A 25,813-nucleotide genomic window follows, 5' to 3' on the forward strand; every position below is an offset into this window, starting at 1 on the left:
ATTTGTCTTGAGGCGTCATGTATATTATGTATAACACATATATTATGTTATATTTATCAAAACTATTCAAGATGGCAGTGTATTTGATTATTATTTTGTTTTATGTTTAATGGAGCGTTCAATGCATCACACTCACTGGAATCCATTATTAGAAATAATAATTTATTAATTTACTAGCATCACTACTTTTAGGTAATTATTCCCAAATCTGATTAAAAATCCTTAAAATTTCTTAGAATATAGTGATTTGTTTACATAACATGATGGAATTTAGATTATGTCTGCACATGTCCCTTTTATAACTCTGTTTGCACCAATGCGTTGAGGCATTTTCTTTTTGCGCTGCCTCTTGTGGTGGTTTAAGGATTCAGATGATGGTAGTAGAATCAGGTAATGATTACCCACCGTGTCGAAGTGGGCGAGTTGTGTTGTTACACAGGGCCGGAGGAGGGGCTACATTAGCATTTAAAACCCGAACAAGTGGCAAGAATAACACCCACAATACAAATCGCTCAGTGATTTCTCCTCCATGGAAGGAGCCGTTCCTAGAAGCTAAAAGGAGACGAGAAAGTCCTTAATTGACAATTTCTTGAAAATTGCTAAGGGGGAAAAACAAAAGACTAGCCTTGGGTTGCCAGAGTGTAATAAAGCATTTCTCATCACTGTCTATGTGATTGAGCCTATACAAAATCGATTTATTTCCCGGGTAACTCACAATAATTGAAATACAGACAACGTTTGGTTCCAATTTACCAGCAATAAAGTTGTAATGGGGTTTTCTCTGCAATTTTAGACCTAATACACTCATTCTAAAGAGCAGTATTTTTGCCAGTCGAACAAATAGCATCACTGAGGCTTACAACCAGTAATAGGCCCACATTGATGCACACATTAAACTTGTTAAATCAATTCGGTAGACACTTTCTAAAATGGACTGTCGTTTCTCTCTCTCTCTCTCTCTCTCTCTCTCTCTCTCTCTCTCTCTCTCTCTCTCTCTCTCTCTCTCTCTCTCTCTCTCTCTCGTGCAGTCGGCTCATGGTCTCCACACATATCAATCACTGGCGGTCGTCCCGGATGATTCAGCCCTTTTAGTCAGTCATTATTTATGCTTCAAAGTCACAGAGGGGGAAAAAAACAAACCTGACCTGAGAATGTATTTATAGAATGAGGGATATTTAGGACGTACCGTTGTTCTGGCACAGAAAGAAGCTGGACAGGGTGCAAATTTAGATTTGGTTCTTATGGATTTTGCTGTTTAACCGTTCAAGACAATTCTGGCTTGATTTCCAAGGGTGGCTCAAGTCCAAGTTGGCGGATCCAGCGAAGACATTTTATGAGCAGACATTTTATGACTATCTATGTGAGTATATATAGAATGTCTCATCACATTACAAACATGCATGTTATTCACTATGAATCTACATTGTTTGGAAAGTATCAGTGTTAGTATAACACTGATAATATAACACTGATTACCAACACATGGTAAAAACCATGGTAAATGGTGAACTTGAACCAATCTTAGTTACACTGAAAAAAATAACTTGTGGGATTTACTTGATAAAATCCTTGCACTAACACATTTAATAACACAAGTACATTTAACTGCTACTGCTCTGTACAACTTGCCTGTTATTATCAAGTAAAATTTACTTACTATTGAACTTAACATTCATTTGTCATTTAATTGACACTTAACATTTAATTGACACAATTAAGTAAATATTACTTAATTATATTTAATTGATTTAATTTCACATATAGAATTAAGTAACATCACCTAACAAAATTAACTTTTACTCAAACAATATAACACTGAATTAAACCACACTTTTATGCTTTACTTTAAAACATCTAAGTAAATAACACAATAGATATTGTATAGATTCCATACTGAATTTACATAATAGAACTAACATGGCACCTGAACACAGAGACCTCAATACTTGGTACACAATACATAATGACAGTAACGTTCGATAGATCGTTTTTGAATGTGCCATTTTGAGTAGAAAATGAATCCAGATGTCACAAAATGGCAAGTTACCTAACAACAAAACCAATGATAAAACGGTGTAAATACAGCTGGTAAACAATGAAAAATCAACCTGATTAATTATTCATGCCCCAGTGCATGATGGGAACACCAGTATTAGAAAAGTTGAGCAGGTTTTACTTAATTTTATATAATTGAGTACTAGTATAGAATTTATTTAGTTTTTTTAATTATTGCCTGAACTAACTTTTTCATGTAGAAATTACATTAGTTTTTTTTCTGTAGCATTTACTTCACCACATTTTTATCAGTATAGATTGCTGGTCTTTGTTGGCCAAGCAGGTTTCCACCAATCAAAATGTATGTCTGGTATGTTGATTTTAGAAGGCTTTTGGGCACTGGATGGAAGAATAGTTAGTTCAGCTTAAACAAGCTTGGCCAGCTAGACCAACTAAGTTTTGAACCAACTAAGAATAGCAAACCAACAGGAAAGAACTGATATGTTTTTTTTTGTTTTTTTACAAAATATTTTGTTAATCATTTGGAAATCTTCTTTAGTGTCATAAGACATCTCTCACTGAAAACGCAGTGGTAAAAATCTAATGCTGCATCCGAGATCACTTTGTAGCAAGCAGGGCGGGGTGGGGCCGAGAGCCGCGGGAATGGAACAAGTCTCACCATTTTATCATAGAGGAGCTCCGAAAGCTCCGAATTTATGTTGTTGCGTTTTATTATGTTTATATGTGGCAGTCGTCCGTGAGGGGCTGTCGCTTTACTTTCGTTTTGTAGTGTTTGTTTATTTTGAAATTAAAGTTTGCCGGTTCCCCCCTCCTCCTCCTTCCCTGAACTATGTACATTGTTACACACATGCTGTGTAGTGATCACTACATTTGGTTTGAAACTTTGTGACATTAAAAAAGTATGTTCTATACAGTATGAATGTGTGTAGTATGAATGAAATTCGGACGTACTTCATCCGCCATGTTGTCACTGTCATGTGACCTATGTTAGTTGTGTCTCTTCCCTGCCATTCATAAATCCTCTCCCGTGGCCTCATCAGATGCACACTTCAGAATCTCACCAGATAAGTCACCTACAGTACTGTTTTATGAACACTACTCGGCTCGCATACTGTTTTTCGCCTACTACTGTATATAGTATGGAAGTAGGCATATTCAGACGCAGCGTAAGTGTATTGCTTGAGTAGCACTGGATTTACCCTGCAGTTTATCATATCCGTGTTGTGCACAGTGATTATCTGGTGTGAGTGTGTGGGCTGGAGGGCGAAACAGATCGCCGCCGTTATAGCGTCGGTGTAGCGGCTGCTATTGTGCTTGTACACAGGTACAGTAATTAAACTGTCTCACCGCCGAATCCCCTCTGCCTGCCAGCTGCTGATGTATTATAGAGACATTCAGCTAATCGATTAAAAGTGCTCAGACAGGGGAGATGTTTGACAGCCCCGCGCTAAGATGAAATTAGTGTGAGGAGTGTGTGTGTGCGAGGCCACGAGTGACCACGGCCCTGTGGGAGCAGAGCTGGGTAACACGGACAGTGTATGTGCTGATACGCGTGTAATTAGGAGCGCCGCGTTTCGACAAGATTTCCAAATGATCCCCAAATGCATAAGGAAAAGCACAGGGGCAAAAACAAGGGGGCTGAGGAGGAAACCGGGGGCGAGGGATGCAGCGGAGGAGGCGATGTGCTTTCGAAACAAACTTGGCCTCCATCCAGCGTGGCTGAAAATTACATGAAATTATTCAGCTGCCAGGGAATGTGAAATCAGACTAATTGGCTTTTGAAGTAGCCCGTGTGTGCGGCTGGAAAGGCCAAGGCCGGCCCCTGCGCACCCGCTCGGGAGCTCCGCACGGCCTCAATCGATTTCACAGCTGATATTTCTTCGAATCAACACTTATTTTACATTGCACGCGGGGGCCCCTTTTAAATGTAAATCTGGTGTAAACTGCACTTGTTGGTCCGAGTGCAAACAAGGCGGGAGGGTGTGTGCAAACATGGAAATAAGCAGAATTTATTTACTTCAAAAGGCGGCGCCGGCCATTCGCTTTCGAGAGGGAACCTGGTAAACATTTGCAGTTTGTCTTCTTCCAACCGTTCGACCAAACAAATCTCTAAAATGCAATGTGTTTTATTAGCTGCCTGCATCCAAGAGCAGAACATGGATTTTTACAGTGAGTAAAAAGAGGGTTGTATGCATGATGGACCCCTGTGGCTCAATCTCACCAAACCTGTCCGTATTTCATCCCAAAATCGTGAGAAAGAAATGAGGTGATCAAAGCGTATTTCTAGGACCATTTCTTTGCAGTTTGACATCATTTAAATGATAATTGAGAACATTTCCCCTCCAAATTTATCACTGTTATGCACAAAAAAATTCTCACTCTCATTACTGTAATGCATAATATTTATTTAAACATTTAAATTATATTAATATTTATTTAAATTATAATAATAATTTAAATTATTAAATATTTGTATTTAAATATTATTTAATACGTTATTTAAATGTATTATTTAAAATTCAAAGTATTTGTGCACCCCGGTTTATTTACTGCTTTTAATTTATTTTGATTGAAATTGTGAAAAAAAGCATGGTATTACAGTTTTTTAAATATATTATATTATATTATATTATATTATATTATATTATATTATATTATATTATATTATATTATATTATATATCTTTTTTTTTATATATTATTGTTTATTTTTTATACTATTGTGGTAATAGGAGTCTTCATTTACGTTTTTGAGAAATACAAAGAAAATAAAAAAGTACAAATCTTAACGGAATAAAAATTTGTGGGGAAAATGTGCTTGCTTGAATGAATGAATGAATGAAACAAATGAATGAACTACCAAATGAATGAATGAATGAATAAACGAACAAATGAATGATTTTTTTTTATATTATTAATTTTTGTTGTTGTTGTTGTTGTTGTTGTTGTTGTTGTTGTTGGGTGAAATGTGACCAGACATGTTTTTGTGAGATTCACCCATATAAAAATATCACCTGTGCTGCTGATTGATCTTCCATTTTCCATCCTTTTAATCAAACATAAATCGATCGACCTTTGAAAGTTAACTGCCTTAAACAGCCGTGGTTTGTTGTGATCAGCTGTTTAGAGTCCACTCTCTCATATTTCACTGTGGACTGTAATTTACCCAGGAATCAGATGAAAGCATGGTATTTTTGTGTCACCATCAAATAATCGGCAACACCCTGCTAGTTTCCATTGAATTATGCCACTCAAAAACAATGAGATGTTTTATCTGCTTCCAGCACACATAATCATCACAATTAGAAGCCGCTTTATGAGGGAGGGTCTCGCGCTTCTAAACGCTGAGTTTAGCCCAGGCTGTAGCTCTTGGCCTCACGGCTGCTCGAGAGCAAACTGTTGAAACGGCCCTTTCAAAAACAGTCCTTTGAACTCATCTGAGGCTTGTTTAAAATACAGACTCTGCTAAAACTCTGCTTCAGTCTGTTGCAAACGGCTCATGCTAAGCTAACACCCACATGAGTTTATTGTGAAGGCATTTTCACTGAATGTATGAACCAAGAATGCATTTTAATAAATAAAAAAAGTCTCGTTTTGATTTAAAATTGACTTCAAAAGGATAGTTTGTACAAAACTCTAGCATTTACTCACCCTCATATCATTCACCCTCATAACCTTATTTCTTCTGTGAAAAAAAAAGAAGATTTTTGTCCATACAATGAAAGCCAATGGGGCCTAAAACATTGGAAACCAATGACTTTCATTAAATGGGGAAAACAAAATCAAGTGATGACATGAGGGTGAGTAAATGATGGTAGATTTTTTTTTTTTTTGACTGATCACTTTAAAAAGCATTTCGCAGAATGCTTCCATGAGAAACTCGAGCCGAGATACAGTAAGTCAAAAGTTTCTCTGCTGTGATTAGTCAGACGTTGCATGGAAAACACCTTCAGTGGAGGCTGCAGGCGTGAAACGCGTTTGTATTTGGCTCATTACTCAGCAAAGTCAGTTGAGAAATGTGGCAGGCCACGCTGCCCTGACGCTACACCGGTGACAGCGTTTGCTGACAAACATATTCCTCCACACCACTAACGAGGAAGGCAGATTACCTCAGCACCTCAGAGTGTGTGTGTGTGTGTGTGTGTGTGTGTGTGTGTGTGTGTGTGTGTGTGTGTGTGTGTGTGTGTGTGTGTGAGAGACGGGTTCTTGCTGAGGCAGAGAAGACCCACTGGACTGCCTCACCGACTGCAGTAAATGGAAGCCCACCTATATCACCCCAGTCAACCCCCTCAAACCTCGCTGGATTCGCCCCAACGATCCATCTGTGAGACCCACAGCCCCTGTCAAACGCTCATTCATGGTGAACGGGCTAAAAATCCGCCATTGCCATCGAATGCTCTGTGAAGTGTGTTCCTTTCAACAAGACGAATTTTGCCCGAGCTTCATGCCATATTCACCTGTCCTTTATCCAGTACGTACAAGACATGGCAGAGCATTGCCTTCTGTTTTTTACCCTTAAATGCATGAATGCGTTTATTACATATTCGGGTGGATCTCTACCTGTTGCGATAATATGAAACTTACCTGATATTAGAGTAACAATTACAGTAGAATTAAATGAAGCATATTTTGTTACCTTTTGGAGCTTGTAAGGTTCAGTTTGAGCAGATGTTTTATAGCATCATCACTGTCCTCGTCAGAGCTCATTTCCCCAGTACATTCAGCATCTGGCTCATATTCGCAATCTCAAACATATTCTCAAACTGTCATTTTCAACATATTCAAAATCAATATTTTGATCGCTGACAGCTTCTTCACCAGATCCACCATCAAGTGACAGTAACACTAATATTTGACTGCGTACAGTACTTGGTCTGCTGTAAATCACTGAACCATTTCAAGTTTTGCTGATGATGCTTCCTATTCTTTTGTTTTCTGCCTGCAGTAACTGTGAGTGAAACGTCACTTCATCTTTGTATGTCAGACATTGCCAGCTTGTGGAATAAAGGTGAATTGCACTTATTCAGACCCTATACAATTTTTACAAAAAATTGAATGGAAAAACAGGCATTCATTTATAATTTTATATATTGTTTCTTGTTATATTGTTTATAATGAATTGATCAAGGAATACTAAGAAGGTTGTTGTCTAACTTTAAAGGGGTCCTATAATACCCTTTTCACAAGATGTAAAATAAGTCTCTGATGTCCCCAGAGTGTGAATGTGAAGTTTTAGCTCAAAATACCCCACAGATATTTTTATATAGCATGTTAAAATTGTCACTTTTTGAGGGTGAGCAAAAACGTGCCATTTTTGTGTGTCCCTTTAAATGCAAATGAGCTGCTGCTCCCGCCACAGAGGGCGGAGCTTCAAGAGCTCGTTAGCAGCTCCGATTACCTCACACAGACATGCACTGAAAATTTCATGTTCAAACCAGAGTCGGAAAAAGATGGAGAGACTCAAGAAGAAGTGACAACATGTAGAATGCAACAGGACATTTCTGAACGGTTAGTTGATATTATGTACCTGATGTGGAGTTAACTCTATTCTAGTAATTTTTTAGCATATTCTGTCATGATAATCTTTAAATGGCGTTCCCGGGGGTGGGGTTTATGTAATTTTTAGGAAGATGCTCATTTTAGTCCTACCAGCCGTTTGTTGAACTTTGAGCGTCGTAACTTTGCAGATGTTTTTTATGCTCAAACAGTAATATCAGAAACTAACTAAAGTTAGAAAAGTGAAATCATAATCAACCACCCCTTTAAAAAATGAATGAGGAGGAGGGTAGTGACGTCCCAGGGCACTAAAGACCCGATGTATGCGTTTAAGGGTTTAGTGCCATATTTGTGTGCAAACATCTGATAAAGATCTAATAAACAGATGTATGTTGCATTCTGAACCATAAAATGTGGTAAAACATCTTTCCGATGTTGTACTACCATCCAACAGGGAACATTTGAATGTGCTGTCAGGGTGTAAGAGTGTTGTTTTACTAAGGTAAAACCAGTTCTTCTGACATTCAGTCAGCTAGTGTCTCATAGAGAAGACTTTGATGCTTCTTCCTGCCTTCATTTCCTCTTTTTTTTCTCCCGTCATCCTCTTTAGCACATGATAAAACACTCACTGGCTGCCTCTGACCAATCACGATTGCGGTAGAGCAGTTAAACTGTTTTATTGCCGCCACCCTCAAAGCTTCGGAGTCTTCAATATTCCCTGTAATGGTAGATTAATTTCTGGTTTGCTAATGCAATCCCGGACAAAATACTTTAAGCAGGTTTTAAAGGGAGGGCTTTTGGTGCTGATGGTAGGTGGCTGGGAAAGAAGTAATCGGTGCACAAAAGCAATCAGGGCGTTGAGGAGGACAAAGCCAGCGCTGCTTTCCTGAGGAAGCACCACAACATGTGAAATTGACCTGTTCCCTCACCTAATTCTCTGCCAAGGGCAAGTGTGTGAGGAGGGGCGAGCGCGCACACACACACACACACACACACACACACACACACACAGGACTGTAGAATAGATCCATTACACTGTCTTCTGCAGGAGAGATCTTAAAAACGTAGTGGAGAGGAGGCAGATAAGAGGACCGGCCGATAAGACCTGCTGTTTGTGGCTTTACCTCAGTGTGCTGTCGCCCCGTGATAGCAGCTTTGCATTTGTGGTTAAGCACAGAACGAGAAACAAAGGCCATAGCCACTATACAGTGAATATTGGATGAGATGTATGTGTTTTTCAGTGGTTGATTCTCATATTTTTACAGTTGGTCCCTCACAATACTGAATATGGGGTTGTAGTTGGTTTCTACCTTATCCCTAACCAGCCATGACATAGAAAGCATAATATGATATTTTAGGATAGCTCCTACCTTATCTGAGTTCTTTCTCTTAAAGCTTATCTTTTTTGGCTTTTAATACATTGTGATGTTTTTTATGTTTGTGTGTCTGCTGTGTTTTTATTCTATGTTTGTATTGTAAAGCACTTTGGCCAGCCTCGCTGCTGTTTTTAGATGCGCTTGAGAAATAAACTGAACTTGAACTAGTTGTGAACAGTTCTAACCACACGCTATCACACTCAGGTTAGATAATAGAGCTGAAGGGAATGGTTTACAAAGGCTCTTAGATAATGCAGTGAACAAATAGGTCTGATAGCAGATCTTAATTAAATCATGATGATGCTCGATACGGTCTGGTCAAATCTTTTTCTAAATTTAAACTGAAGTACAACTCCATTGCACTGTTTTCTGCAGCAAGTTTCATTCTTAAGATTTAATACATGTATTATTTTTTTTCTTTAATACTATTTTTGAATTATTCATATGTTGAATAATATTATAAATTTAAGTCCACTTTGACTGTTAGTCAAGATCGTAATTTAGTTTTTGACCATTTTCCATCCTTTCTTTAACCTTAGATTTAAGGTTATTAAATCAAAAGAAATATTATTTACTTTAAGACATGTTCTTAGTCATATTGTACTGTATGTGTGTGTATATGTATGTAATGGTACATAATCTGTCATCAAAATGTAGCAATTTATGCTGATTTCACTTAATCCACATGGGTTATAAATAGCTAAACAAATAGCTTTTATTTATGCAATGTTTTAGCAAACTCACATTCAGATCGATGTGCTCAATTCTGGTGAAGAACATGCTCTTTTCACAATTCAATTATTTCCAGTTGTGTAAATTTAAATTACATAAATATTGGTAAATTTGCATAAAGACAACAGCTATGTCAAGCACTAACTAGTCTCAATGTTTTTATGTAACTAACCTAAAAAAAGTTATGACCAAAAATTAACTAACGTTAACTAACGTAGACTAATCTAAGCAGTTAATGCAACCGGACACTGATTTCAGAATTTTGCAGATTTAGAAAAAAAGAAAAAATTAATATTTGTTGAGACCGACGTGCTCATGTCCACCTCTAGCTCCACGCTGACCTCTGCGTAATGAACTAGTTGTAGCGTACTAAATCAACGCAGAGTATTTAACACAACGGAGGAACTAATTCCTCCATTTAACTCAACATTTGCAATGAGATGACTTGTACCCTAATGGCTAGTAATTAATTCTTACCACCACCCTCTCTTTCTCTCTCCCTCCCTTTATATTCCCTTCCCCCCATTTTTTTTCCATCATGCTCTGAGGATAGTTCTACTTTTCCGATGCTTTATCTAATGCATAATGTTCATTTCAGGCCCCTAATTAGGTTTAAATGAAAATTGGCTCTGCAGAAAGATGGATAGCTGGGAAAGCATCAAACCACCCAGCATGTCCCGGAGTTGTGAGGCTGAAAATGCAATTTGGTGAAGCAGTGCTGCGAGGAGCGCAGAGTTCATTAATTTTTACGCGCAGGTACTATCCCAGAGGTGCACCTGACTTGCTCCGAGTCTACCTGGACATGAACACAAATACCGGCCCCTTTGTCTGCAGCTCACTTTTATTGCTGCTCTTTTGCTCTGCTGGTCCTTCCACAGGTACAGAAGCTGTTCACATACACACACTGAACCAAACCCAGTGAGCTGCCTACCTAGACCGCATTTTGAGGCATCGCTGACACTTTTTTTTTACTGTAGTACTGTACAGTAGGCTGCCTTCTATGATACATTCTTTTGACCAAATTGGATGGCTAAATCACAAACTTTTGATTTGCCTAAACATTCTGCAGGGTGTAAAAATGTTATAGACAAATGTTTATTGTACATACTTATATTTCCATTCAATATAGAAGAGTATTGATGAACAATCCTTAAAGTCTAATTGAAAATGTACTATTTTACTGCATATTTCTAGTGCTGTTTTTTATTCCAGTGGACCATGAGCTTAGCCACATGCTAATGGCCAACTCTATTGGAATTAATTGCTTGTAAAAGTAAGCTTCACAAGATGTTCTGTTTGTGTGGTGTGTGTATGTGGAGATGCTGTCTACTGTATGTAGTGTTCCAGATCGTCGCCTTTTGAGGTTTCATTTCAGTCAGGGTGTTGTCTTAGAAGGCAATTGACTATGAAGGCAGTAAACAGAAGGCAGCTCGCTAGGTTTTGGAACAGAGCAAAGGAGAAAAAAGATACACATTAACCCAAAATGAAAAGGCTGTTTCATGATGATCTTATACTGCAAAAATCTTGTTTTTACTCTTGGCATCTTGGTCTTGTTTTCCAGTAGAAATATCTAAACATTTAAAACAAGATGAGTTTACCTCAGAAGCAAAATTGCACAAATATGATTGTGTTCTTCAAATGGCAGAATTTGTCTCTTGCTTTAGGGGAAATCCATCTAATCTAATCTAATCTAATCCATCCATCCATCCAGTCTGTCTGTCTGTCTGTCTGCCGGCTTGCCCGTCTGTCTGTCTTTCTTTCTATCTATAATTCTGTCTATCTGCCAGCCTGTCTGTCTGCTTGTCTGTCTGCTTGTCTGTCTGCCCTGTCTGTCTGTCTGCTTGTCTGTCTGCTTGTCTGTCTGCCCCATCTGTCTGTCTGCTCCGTCTGTCTGTCTGCCCCGTCTGTCTGTCTGCTTGTCTGTCTGCTCCGTCTGTCTGTCTGCTTGTCTGTCTGCTGGCCTGCCGGTCTGTTTGATCTATAGTTCTGTCTGTCTGCCCCTTCTGTCTGTCCCTTATGTCTGTCTGCTTGTCTGTCTGTCTGCTTCTCTGTCTGCACCGTCTGTCTGTCTACCCTGTCTGTCTGTCTGCTTGTCTGTCTGCCCTGTCTGTCTGTCTGCTTGTCTGTCTGTCTGCTTGTCTGTCTGCTCCATCTGTCTGTCTGCTTGTTTGTCTGGCCCGTCTGTCTGTCTGCTTGTCTGTCTGCCCCATCTGGCTGTCTGCTTGTTTGTCTGCTCCGTCTGTCTGTCTGCTTGTTTGTCTGGCCCGTCTGTCTGTCTGCTTGTCTGTCTGCCCCATCTGGCTGTCTGCTTGTTTGTCTGCCCTGTCTGTCTGTCTGCTTGTCTGTCTGCCCCATCTGGCTGTCTGTCTGCTTGTTTGTCTGCCACATCTGTCTGTCTGCTTGTTTGTCTGCTCCGTCTGTCTGTCTGCTTGTTTGTCTGCCCCGTCTGTCTGTCTGCTTGTTTGTCTGCTCCGTCTGTCTGTCTGCTTGTTTGTCTGCCCCGTCTGTCTGTCTGCTTGTTTGTCTGGCCCGTCTGTCTGTCTGCTTGTTTGTCTGCCCCGTCTGTCTGTCTGCTTGTTTGTCTGCCCCGTCTGTCTGTCTGCTTGTTTGTCTGCCCCGTCTGTCTGTCTGCTTGTCTGTCTGCCCCATCTGGCTGTCTGCTTGTTTGTCTGCCCTGTCTGTCTGTCTGCTTGTCTGTCTGCCCCATCTGGCTGTCTGTCTGCTTGTTTGTCTGCCACATCTGTCTGTCTGCTTGTTTGTCTGCTCCGTCTGTCTGTCTGCTTGTTTGTCTGCTCCGTCTGTCTGTCTGCTTGTTTGTCTGCCCCGTCTGTCTGTCTGCTTGTTTGTCTGCCCCGTCTGTCTGTCTGCTTGTCTGTCTGCTGGCCTGCCGGTCTGTTTGATCTATAGTTCTGTCTGTCTGTCTATTGTTACCTCTATCTGTTTGACTGTCTGCCAGCTTGCCTATCCATCCATTTTTATTATTATTATTATTATTATTATTATTTTTTTATATGTCCAGTTGAGTGTAGAGTAACTCTAGGTAGGCTGGGTCAGTTTGATTCATCCTATATGAGCTTGTCGTAAGCCTCCATGTGAGCATCATGGCATTAACTGCAATTCATCACTGTAATCTGAGGCTCAGATACGGGACCTCTCTCTTTCTCTCTCCTTCTCTCTTTCTCTTCTCCTCACTGGATCATGTCATTGTGGGTTAGCTCCTAATTACTCTCTCCCAGAGACGTTCCAAATATTCCCCTGGTGCTAATATTTTTCTGCCTCAACGACTCATTATGTTGTTTGGCAGCCTGAAACATCAGCCTTTCAATGTCTGAGCACCACGGCTCATGTACAGTCTTCCACCTCTACACCTCTCTCTCTCTCTCTCTCTCTCTCTCTCTCTCGTCTGCCGGTCTGTTTCCACGACTACTCCTGTTGCTGTGGCATTACAGGTTGTTCTGTGCAGTCTGAAAGTGTAGGTAATCATCTATGATATAGATTCAATAGCATGACTCCTGAGTCTCATGTCTGTTCACCTTCTGTTGATTGCACACAGCGATTATTTGCCTTTTCCAGGCATCATTCTGCGGTAAGGCCAATCCTCCCAGTGTATACTCTGTCATCTTACATTTTCTTCTCCTTTCTGTCCCTTCTCTAAGCATTTAATTGGTCGAGAGTTTATTGTTCATTCCTTAGGAGGCATAATAGAGTTCTTAATTATGTTTTAGTGAAGTATCAACATGATTAGATAGATAGATAGATAGATAGATAGATAGATAGATAGATAGATAGATAGATAGATAGATAGATAGATAGATAGATAGATATAGTCTTGTGTACAGTATCTGGGCAAATGTGAGGCATTGAGATCTCTTGAGATGCATGTGAGATTATTGAAGTCTTTCACAAGAGAAATAACTTACAAGCAAGAGATTTAAGCAAAAATCTCAATTAATCTGCATTTAACCTTTTTGCAATTGAGGAGAAACAATTGAGATATTAATGAGAACTCATTTGTGCTTTTTTTTCTTTTATATGGCTGCACATTCACACAGAATCATCTTGACTGTCTTAGTCTTGGGCATTCTGCCAGGTAAGGATGTGTTGAAGTCAAGGACAGCCGTAGAGGACAACATGGCGGCGTTTCAGTGCACATGTTTTGATGTGTGTGGTGAGGCGGTCTGAGGCAGGCAGGTTTTAGTGTCATGTCTGTTAGATGCATGTAATGCTTCAATCTTTAGCTGTGAGAGGAAAGTGTCTGGAAAACACAGACTTCATGGTACATAGAGCGGCCTTGATGTTACTTTAGCCCCTCACAGAATACACCTCAACCATGACATCCACCGTTATGTGTGTTTCAGCACAAAGAAACGCTCCAAAACTAAAGGAAAGTGGAAAAGTCCGGTCTTTCATTCTGCAAGTTGTGTTTTTTTTTTCTGCAGTTAAATGTCTTCTTAATATTGTATTCCGTTTGACTGGATCGTCCATGCTGAGAATTTCCCCCTCAGCATCATCAGCATGCGAATTATTAAACAGTGTAAGCAAAGTTAATAGTCAAATGCTGACCAAGTGCTTCAGAATTTCTGGGGCTTCTTCAGCAAACCTAAACCCACCAATCAGAATGCTTAATTTAGCAGGAAAACACGAAGAAAGCTTATTTTCCACTGCACAGGTCTTTAAGCAGACAAGCAGTCTGAATCTCGTCCAGTTCTCTGCTGTCCCGCAGCATGCGTCCTGCAGGCCTGGCCGGGTTCGGTTGGGTTTATTAAGAGAAGCCTGCTGCTGCACTTTGGTAATGGATTGTTTATCTGTATGGCTGCACTCGAGGGCAGCACAGGCAGCCTGCCTTGCGCTTTAATGCGGTTTGCCATAATGAATGCATTTCCAAATTAGATGAGGCTTTTTTCCCCCCATTATTTTCTTTTGCTCATCCAGTGGTATTGATTCATTTGCGGTGCCCCCTGAACTTGACCTTGCTAGGTCTGGTCAATGTCAATATCTCGTCCTCCTTTGCCTTTCCTCGTCAGAGCGAGCTATCGATAGCTGCATTTAGCAACCGGGACTCTTAGGATCTAAAGATCCATACGCATTTCGGAGGTGTCGGAATAACACATCAGCCTGTGAGAACGAGAAATAGCACAGCATCCTTGACTTTAAGTCAGCATCACCTGGTGCATGATTCTTTAGTGCATGTTATCCTGAAGAAAATAAAATGAGTGAATATAATGTAATTTCAAAACATTCATTGGATAATATTATTTTTAAGGCAGTTCAATTAATTGAATTTAAATTTGTATGATTAATATGAATAATTTGATGTCTTCATTTAGGGACATTTCTCAGCAAATTATCATATATGCAATTAATTTGATTAATTAATCAACCTGTCGAGTCATTAATTTGATTAATATTTTTCATTGATTGACAGTTCTAATTGTTTTTCTTCCGCCCACGTGGCCTTGATTACACTAGGGGGAAAAAAGAGGTAGAAAAAGTTACTACAGTTTGATGGATGATTATGAAAAGCTTGGTTTATTCATGCACAATAAGACCAGATAACTTTTATTAAAGGCAGGGTAGGCAGTTTGTTCCAGAAACATTTTTGTTATGCTGGTTGAAAGTCTAATCACATCTTTATAGTAATCACTAAGTTAAGATGTCTAAATGTATTTGTATATTGTCTGTAGAAGAAGTAGGACCATAAAATGTTCATCCAATCATTGAATTCGGTCCGAATGCAATGATATGATGTCCTACCTGACTGTCAACTTTAGTTTAGAGTCCAATTCTCACTATTAACTAGTTGCTTATTAGCATGCATATTACTAGGATATTGGCTGTTTATTATTACTTATAAAGCACTTATAAGTTGGACAGACGTCAGTCACCGAGCACCGCAACCAAAACAGGAGCTTTTACAGTTCCTCCTGAACCAAAACCTTGACGTTTTACTCAAAGCGATCGGTGACTCGAATTTATGCTTTTTAATGACAATACGATCAACGCCGAAATGAATCTGCAGCAGTCATGTGCTACAGGTCAGAGCTTTTTAAATTGTTTATGTTCATTATTATTGTAATTTTATGTGTTTTGAGACACGAGGTAGTTTAAAACTGTCTCTCGTGACGCTTTTTTTTTTGCTCCCTGGTGTACACTTTCATGTGTTTTGGAGGACGTGTGGCTTTGGAGATGCTCTGAAGGGAGGGTGGGATCTCATGCTTTCAAAGCTAGCTTGCTATTGCTAGCCTCTCTGAAAATGGTTTACCCTACTTTTAAGGAATAAAGAGGATGCCATGTTGATTTTTAAATAAACTTTTGAAGTAGGGAAAGCCTGTGCACTGGGGCCGGTTTCACAAAGATAGACTTGACTATGGCTTAGATATAGTAGATAGTCAGACTTCAGATAGACATCTAAATCAGACCGTTGCACAAAGCACTTAAGACTCTGACTATCTTAAGTAGGACTACACTGCAATGCATTCTGGGTAAAATAAGACACTTTTCAAAACAAAAAACATGGCGGATCGAGTAAGCGCATTCAACCGCTCGGTGCAGTTTACACCAGTGGAAAATATGTGTTTGTTGGAGGAGTATAAATGACGGAGTATGTTTTTATGTTTCCACTGTTCGATCGTGCCCGTGCCTCTCTCTCTCTCTGACACACACACACACACACACACACACACACACACACACACACACACACACACACACACACACATTCCAGCATTGCAATCTTGACATTGCAGCCTGTTATTATGCAGCGTTCATACCAAACGCGAATAGAGCTTCAAATTCGCGTCTAGTTCGACGCTTGAACATTTTAAATCCATTCGCGCGTCCAAGGCGAATAGGACGCGTGTATAAAGCGAGCGTTTGAAGCGAAATAGACGGGCATTCAGAGCTATGACTCTACTACCCCCTGTTTGAGCAGTCACGGTGTATTGCATTTCACGCATCGCCCGTGACGCTTGCGTATGAAAGGGAGCGCGTCGATCGTTGCTCGCGTTGACTATGTAACAGCCCTAACAGTTACAAGGACATTTTACTTGGGAATGTAGTAACAAGAAGAAATGTTGAGCCATTTTCCCTTTTCTTTTGGCAGTTTGTAATGTAACTGATTGTTACTGCTGGTTGCCAAGGTAACATAGAGTCTTAGACCTAAGTTAGCCTGGGGGTAAGGTGTCTAATTTTTTTGGTCTAAATTAAGTCAGTCTTTATTTTTGTGAAACAGTCTAACTTGCATTAGACTAGTCTATGAGCAAATTTTAGACTTGTCTAACACTATAGACCGGTCTAGGGTCAGGCTGGTCCGTTGGTTGGATTTGGGCACTTTTCAGTTTTTTCACAGAAATGTTGAGGATGACTCGACAGAAATGCATTGACAGGCGACAAGTGATACTCTTTAAAATCACAGCGTGGTTTCAGTCTTGTCTTTCACCATTATCTTTAGTCACTCTGTCAAATGACCAGCTGCACGATACAGCGTTCTCAGGGTTTTCCAGTTAAAACAGTAGGTGTGCGCTTACTATGTTTTACTAGCTTTGGGTTTCTTCTCATTTTTTTTGCTGCAGCAGTGAAAATGAATGGGTTTTGTTCTTGAAATGGCTCTGCTTTGAGAATAATGCGAGCTGTGAGTATGATGACGCTCTCTTTCTCTTGCTGTCTCTCTCCCTCTCCATTGGTTTTGATATGGATCGTGAGTGGACAGTGCTTGTCATCTGGAGAGCTTGTGTCCCGCGCTCCCTCGGCCCTCTTATCTCCGTATCTGACACAGTTGTTTCTGCTCGTGATGAGAGGAAATAGCACAATGATAAAATACCAAATCACTTCAGCAGGGACTTCAGAGCCTCTACAAGCTTTCCATAGACAATTATTCCTCACTGAGCGCCTCTTCAAGGTGTAATCTAACATCTCCGTAGCAACTGAGCTGGAGATTTCCACTTTTGCCGCGTGCGTTTGCGCCGTACGTGTGTTTTAGTGTGCAGAGATAATACCAGTCACACTGAGGCTAAGCTCATACAGACTAGTGATGGGGGTTTTAGAAGCTTTTGGCTGCAAACTCACTCTTTTTTTCATTGATCTTATGGATTCCTCTTTCAGATTTAATTATGCTTGCTGATAAATACATGAATGCAACAGCATAATTGTCATTACAAAGATTTTGAGTTTGACAAATTTTGAGAGGACAAATTCAGAGAAATTCTGAGTTACCATACTTGCCCTTCTGTATGTACTATACATATACTCATATATATATATATACTCTGTTCTATGAATATGTAAATTAGCCCCGCCTCCACTCACTCACACCAGCTCAGAGATCCACTCGTTGACGATCACACGTTGACCTGACTGGTTACAAGGTAGTTTGTGACGTCAGAAACACCAGCGATTTCACTGCAGTTTTAAGGAGAAAATACTCAGCAATGGTGTTGACTTATGAATTTGCACATGGTTTGTCTTAAAGCATATTAAAAAACACCACATAGACATATAAACAACATTAAAAGCTTGATTTTCACCACAGGGGGACTTTAAATGAGTTGTGAGGACATCGGATATGTGTCAGAGTGACAGCAGCCTAATAAACCTTTGATTTTAAAAAATAAAATCAAAGAACAAAGACAACGAGAAAATCACTCACTGCTCTTGACTGAATCACTTTTGTAGCTTTAATAAGGATTAATCTATATTTCATTTCAAATGTATGAAGTGAAAACTGTGTTTGATAACTTTATTCAATATATATATATACTTTAGATTAGATTGTTTCAAAATTAAACACACACACATTTTTGTTGGAGGGTGCATATACGCCAGATCCCATGAAATCCATTCATGAGCAATGTGTTTTTTTTTGTTGAATCAGGAAATTGCCAGGACATTAATTATTAGTAGAAATGGATTAAAAGCCACAAAACTCATTTTTGATTTCACAGAGTCTTTTAAAAGCAGTCTACGGTGGTCAACTCACTAGGTTTTGGAGCAGAGCTGCAAAGAGAGAAAGGGAGAGAGAGACAGCGGGTGAGCGTCATTAGCGGAGAATGAAGCGGCTTAAATTTTGATGATATAAATGAGGAGAAAAGATGAGCATGGATTATTGAACACATCATAATGAAAACTTAAACCGGTCAAAGACGTTAAAAGAAACTAATTAAAACAAATGTTTCAACCTCCATCTTCACGGGCATAACTTATTCAGAGGCCTGCGCGAAGAGAACGATCCGGCCCTGTCATTATCCCAACTAAAGTAAATTATTTAATGACATTTGGCCTGTGAAAACATGAGGAGCAGATTATGGATTGAAGGTCAGCGGATGGGAAGGAAAGCCAACGGGAGATTTGACTTACAGTTTGAAATGTAACAAATATAGATTGTCACTGGTGAATTGTTTTGATAGATCAATACAGACAGTATTTTGTGTTATAGAGCAGTTGACATATTAAAGACTGCATTTAAAGTTTCACCCATAAGAATTCAAATGATTTTGTTATGTATTGTATCAACATAAAGTTATTCTGTGCATATATCTGTGTAAATTCAATACAGTTTTATTATGTACAGTAAATCTATTTTGATATTGAATCTCGGTCTTTAAACCTATATATTTTTAATCATTTCACCTGACAATAAATTACTATAGTTTGGCACAGAACTTTTTATATTTACTTTTGAAATGTATTATTTCTGCCCACTTGAACATTTATGATGAATATGCCTGAAATGTGCAAATGTTTCTTTTTTCATGGCCACATGACCATTTGATTGTCTGGACCTTTTCTGAAAAGAAAACTTCGACATTTGGGCTCTTGGAAGTGTAATTGAATTCTCCTAATGTAGACTTTGATGAAGGGTTTGGATTCAGTGAAACGTCGAATTTCCATTTGCCCTGATTTCTCAATATTGTGGAAACTGCTGTATTGTTTATAATCTTGTGAATATCACCTCTTTTGCGCTGAAGAGTTTCTCTCTCATGCAGACTTGGGTTTCCGCCTTCCTCTTTGAGGAACGTTTGCTGCATTCAAAGACAACTGAACAATGAAACAAGAAGAGTCTGTAATTTTCTGAATAAGCTAATGACATGCTGTGATCTGTTCGGTCTCATCATTTCATTAACTCGCAGCACTTTTACATTCAACTACACAAGCGCACGAGATGTGGTGGTTGCGTGTGCATGATGGGCCGTTCAGTCCTGATCGTAGAGCACCTTGAGGTTTATCAATTACTGCGTGACGTGTCTCACTCCTGTCTAATGAGTGCAGACGTTGAAGCAAATGAACCGTGTGAAACATGGGAGAAATCTGACATTGTTCAGTTTAAATCAGTGCAAGAAGAAATGCAAGTCACCATGAAATCAGATATGACCCCATGTAGTTTCCTGTTCTTATTGTGCAGGATTTATTGAAAAGAAAATGTTTGTTTTCATCTTTTATGGAAATGCAATAACTTGGTAAACCTCTCAACAGGCTTTTTTTCACCTGACGTCATGTATCTCTCTTAGTTATTCATTCTCCATTCTGGTGGTACAGTGGAGGCTAACATTACATTTCATCAATCAGTTCATTTACGAAAGACAAAAGTTAGTACTGTCCTACATTTTTGCTTCAGTCTTCAGTTGGAGCATTTGATTCAGAACCTTAGTTCATATTTGTGTCATATATGAACAGTAATCTGCACCAAAACAGTCCGAGACCACCTCTGAATCAACATTGTAATAATAATTCAGCCCTTTTTTGAGCAAAACAAACAAATCAGACTTTTCAGGCAGACTGTCCGCACTATTAATTGCAAGTGATTAATTGCAATACCGTATGAATATTTCCATACGTTTTTTTGATATCGTTTTGTCACGTTAAGAGTGAAGCAAAAGACAATTTGAAATCTAATTTGAGCAGCCAGAGCATCCAGACTGAGACGCATCTGTAAAAACCGGATTGGAATCACATTTCAAACCACCTCCAAATGTGGTTTGAATCAGTGATTTCATGTGTTTTTTGCTGTCCAGGGTTTCAAAACCCCATCTGGATTTTTGCTGACAGTCTGAACATAGCCTATAAGTCTAAATAATACCCGTAATATAATAATCGTAGCTTTTTTTTTTCTACTGGAAATGCATCCTTTTATGCAAGTAAAACTGGCCATGAATTATGTTTGCTTTAAAGGGGTCATATCCTACAATTTGTGTTAATTTTATTCATTAATTTCAATTTTAAAGTCCACTTTTAATGATAGCCAAGGTTGAACTAACTATAAGTCTGAAAACACCCCTAATATAATATTTTATTATATAATACCTTAATATCTTTTTAAACTGAAATGCATCTGAGTAAAATGGGCTGTAAATTGTTTAAGTTTTTTTCTTTTCTTTTAAAGTCCACTTTTAATGATAGTCTAGGTTTCTGCGACACAAAAAACAGTGTCTTGATTTAGTTGTATATGAATATTTTTCACCCTCTCTCTTACCATAGAGGTAAACATGGTGGTTTTGCTTCTGTGAATGTAAGAATTATATATGCAAATGACTTTTTAGGGCTATTATTATTGGCTGATTTCTTCGCATGTGAATTGAGTTGAATATGAGTTCTGTCGACATATTTATGTTCTGAACCTTCATTCGCTCCTGTGATTCTAAGTACTAAACCTGTTTTTTTGCGACTGTCTCTTGACTGATATTCCCTACCTCCCTGAAAACATTCCCGATTAGACCCGAAGGCCTCGTCTCCCCGTATCGCCACGGGCTCAGTGTGGGCGGTTAGCATGGGAGTTAGCATACCTTAGCACGTGAATTTCACCAGATTACACGACTTCCCATTGTGCCGTTCGCGCTTTGACGTTGTCCGTGGCTTCCGACCGCGAGAGCATTGACAGCTTGATGAATTAGGCCTGACACTTGCCAAAATAGCCGTCCTTTGTGCCAGCTGCCAGTTGAGCGTCTACACTCCGTTAATTGAATTGGCAATTTGTGTAACAGTACCTGCCCCTGAGCCTTTGGTGAAGCCAGGGACCGCCATTTAGCTCCAATAATCCAGGACTAGGGAATAAGAGGTCTAAGCTTCACAAGAAATTATTGCAGATTTAAAATGACAGTTTGATGCCTTGCTGCCAATTTCCCATTCAATGAGAAATAAATTAACAATAGCAATAATGTTGACTTATAAAAGTGAAAGTTAAATTGACTTTCTAATAGCACAAGCGATTTGAAATTGCCACTGCGGCGAGTAACAAATTGCATTTATTGCAGTCTTGCACCAAATGCTGTTTGTGGCTTGGCTGGTATTGAAGACTAGCATTACATATTGAGAGTGTCAAATGGAATGCAATACTGTCTCATAATAAAATTCTATTAGTCTATATCAGACGGGGTCTGTCCATTTGCATGTTCGCGAAATGCCGTCAAGGACTTTGGAATATTACGTCTTTGGATTTGCGATACTCTGAATGGAATGTCTTTGACAGTACACCAGAACTCAATTGACAGATCCTGTATATTTTTACAGTGACTTTACTGTATTGTGCATGACTTATTAGGTCAGGCGTGATGTATTTGCTCACGTTTCCACAGTAATATATTTGTATGTGCTCAATCTAGCGTGGCAGGGAGCTAAACTAGAGGAGATGTATTATGGAGAATCATGGCGGGACAGACATTGTGTTGCCTCTGTGCTCCTGCAAGCTCTTTATTCATATATCATTTGCGTCACGAGCAAAATGAAGCAGATTAATAGAGCATAATTCCTGAGATCAATATGCAATTATATTCATCTCTCTGGCTGCCCGGGCAGCCGTGCAGAGGCATGGCGACACAGTCGCATAGTCTTGTCGTTGGACAGTATCGAGTGTACCAGTAAACCAGGGGATGAAAATTGTTTAAGACGTTTACATTTGCTGTTTTCATTTTTTTTATCGTATGCACTTCCTGTTTTTTACTGTCTAGAAACCTTTTAAAATCACCCTTTCATGAATCTGTCTCCTTTAAGACTCACTTGGTTACTTGTTTCTGTAAGCTAATCTGTGGTTCAACATGTTCACATTTTTCATTATGAAATATTACCCGTAGAGTTTATAGTTTGCAAAGCTCCTCAAGGTCAAGGAATTTGGAGGACGTGTGGCTGATTTCCATGCGGTGATCTTAAGCGAGGATCCTTGTGTGATGAGAGCTATTGTCTGGAGATGTCGCTTTTAAGCACAGAGAGGAGGATAATTTGAGGCTGGTCAAGTGACCTCTTAACTTTGGTATTTTCTTTGTCGACTGACTTGTACTGCTGGTGGTTGTGATCTCTGCTGGAGCACTTTATATGTAGCCTAGCGTAGCCAGACCTTCAGACTGATGATAAAAGGTCTGATCTCCATGGTAGCTTCCATTGGCCAAGGACCGCCGAGAGGCCGTCTGAATGACATGTAAAACAACCAATCGCAGATTGTTTTGTTCCGCGTCATGTTTAGGTAGGATGTCCCTACAATAACAGACAGGTGTTTAAAACTCTTGGACGATTTTTAAAGAGTCTATACCATGAACTTCACATACTTGACATATTTTTGTAAATCCAGCGTTTAGTTGATCCTGATAAGCTCACATTGTCACAGTTGTAAACATGACATTGTTCTATGAGGGGGTTTGGCTTCACGACAGCTTTGTTTCCAGACAGACCGTTAAAGACCGTCTTCGGAAATCCTGGAGAATTCAACCAATCAGGTGACGTCTTCAGAAATCCTGAAGTGTTTCCAGTTAAGTGTGCCATATGCATCAGACTATCAGCTTGTGCGCATGACGTCTGAGGCGGAGACTACATGATATGCTTTTTTCACACTGGGTTCAGTTCTGTTCTATTTTATTGATTTACTGTGCCATTACTATGTTGTGTGGGACTTATTGGGGCAGACATGATGTAACCTTGTGTTTTTATTTTATTTTATTTTATTTTATTTTATTTTATTTTATTTTAGATATATATATACTGTATTCTTGTATAATTTAAAGTGTATTTGTTGTATTGTGCAATACTTATCTTTCTTTCTTTCTTTCTTTCTTTAGGGCACATTATGTGCTGTTTCAATTCAGGTCTATTTTCAGAATTTTATTTATTTATTTTATGGCTTGATGTGAAGAATATTCCACATATGTTTTTGCCATATGTAGTTTTAAAGGGAAAAAAACCTCATGATAGTAACTGTTTGTTTATAATTAATTTAAACCATGTATTACGTTGACATTCTTGCTGTAGGTTAATTCTGTTTACTCATCGATTTCCAGATATATTCACATTTGGTTTTTGAAAAGTGTCAATTTTGGAACTGTTTGTGTTGCCAAATGTTTTTGAACTAAATGAACCAAATTCCGACATCCAGACAGACATATCAAAAGCACGTGTGTGTGTGTGTGTTGTGTGACAGGCTGCGTTGATTGCGTGTGCATGAATGCACTGTGTTTGATGTGCAGGTATATGTGTGTGTGTGTGTGTGTGCATGATTTCTGTGCGATCCTCAGGGCGTAAGAGCTCCCTCTGCTGTGCGCTGAGAGCCTCCGTGTCCTCGTCCCACCGGATTGTTGCTCAGGATTGTTTGCCTTTCCACCCACAGTGGCGGCTACTGACCCCGACGCTCCAGGGACAGCGCCGAGAGCCCGGCTCTCTCTCTCTCTCTCTCTCTCTCTCTCTCTCTCTCTCTCTCTCTCTCTCTCTCTCTCTCTCTCTCTCTCTCTCTCTCCTCCGGCTGCCGCTGCCCTTCCCGCTTGTGTTGTGGCAGGAATGTTCCTCCGGGGCGGACACAGGGCTTAGCGCTGAAAGCATTACCGGAGGGGAGAAGTGTGTTTACCCAGCTTGAGGCTCTCTGAAGGACAGAGGCTTCTCATGTGGGTCCCGGCCCCTCTCGTGCACGCTCACCTGGGGCACGACGTCCTTATGTCCCCGTTACGCCCTCCCCGAATGGCAAAGCGTTGTTTGCTACTGGTCCTTGAGAATCCTTAATGGCCGTTCAGCGCTTTATTACATCATTAATTGCACTTAATTCAGCAACATTACCCGAATGCCTGGCTAGGCTTGGAAAATTAAGTACAGAGCACTTTGTTATAAAATTCTCTATAATGAGCTCTGGTGGGACAAGGTCTGTTAAGTTTGAAATCACCCCAGGCCATTTTTTAGCAGAGCCTGAGCCGACTTTAAAGTTGGAAACTTGGAAAAAATGCCCTGAGGGCGCTGTTCTCTGGGTGCTTTGCAGCTCAATGGATGTGGCGATATTAGTCCTGCTATAAACAGCGGGCTTTGTAGCACCAAGCCTCGCTGAATATGCAGAGCAGAGCCGTTCTGAGGCTTTGATTTGCATCTGTGTATTTACAGTACCGGGGGCTTAGTATTATTGGGGCGGAAGTGTTTGTTTAACAGTTTACCGTATCTGTTTAAAATCGCACGGGCAGATTCCAATTCCAAGTTCGTTTGGATTTAAAGCGGAAACGTGCGTGCGCATGCTGACACGAGTGAGCTCACGCTGTGTGCTTCTCTTCACAGCTATCGGGTCCCAGCGGAGGCGGAGCCCCAGCATTGTTGCCTCGGAGATCTTTGAGCCTCACCTTGGCAGCCACATTCTGCAGGTAAGATGAGATTCAAACTATTAAATCTGACTTTGTTCATTCAAAAACACCCTGATGTTCTTATAGTTCGGGACGAGCTTGAGATCAACATTGGGTGTGAAGATCATATTATGCATATTTGATATGCAAATTATGCAATGCACAAAAAAAGTTGAAATGCAATCTTATTTAGAAAAGAAAAAGAAAAAGGTCTGTATGAACTGATATCTGTCCTTTAAATTATTTTGACCAAACACTTCATTACAGCTGGTGGTATTTTGTTTCCCTTTAACTTACGCAATTTACGACGTCTTTAAGTCACGTTGTAATGATCATATTTATGAGATAAATAAATATGATAATCTGAGTTTCAGTTAAAGATCGTTTCAGTTGAAGAATCATGGGATAAAGCTAATTGTTATTGGTCAGAATTACTTTTCAGTTGAATGAATGCGTTAATGGTGACTGTTCAAATTATTTTATATGCAATTTGTGTGTAACACTTATCTAGAATAATTATAGTAATTGCCAGAAAATACCAATTCCAGTTAGAAATCCTTTGCACTTAATTATGTTTAACTAGCACTCAAATAAGTGTTAGAAGTGAAAAAGACAGAAAAAATATAAAATT

At 39.5% G+C, this 25,813-nt stretch overlaps 1 protein-coding gene across 5 annotated transcripts in view; it reads left to right on the top strand.

Moving 5' to 3' along the window:
- npas3 (neuronal PAS domain protein 3) overlaps positions 1-25,813 on the top strand; it is a 321,902-nt gene that overhangs the window by 128,869 nt on the left and 167,220 nt on the right. For all 5 annotated transcript variants that reach the window (XM_079853967.1, XM_079853968.1, XM_079853965.1 and 2 more), the window contains one exon: positions 25,121-25,203. In XM_079853967.1, the coding sequence (XP_079710093.1) occupies positions 25,121-25,203 (83 nt within the window). The remainder of the gene's footprint in view (positions 1-25,120; positions 25,204-25,813) is intronic.

The sequence above is a fragment of the Squalius cephalus genome, assembly GCF_949319135.1.
Source record: "Squalius cephalus genome assembly, chromosome: 20".
NCBI classification, from domain to species: domain Eukaryota; kingdom Metazoa; phylum Chordata; class Actinopteri; order Cypriniformes; family Leuciscidae; genus Squalius; species Squalius cephalus.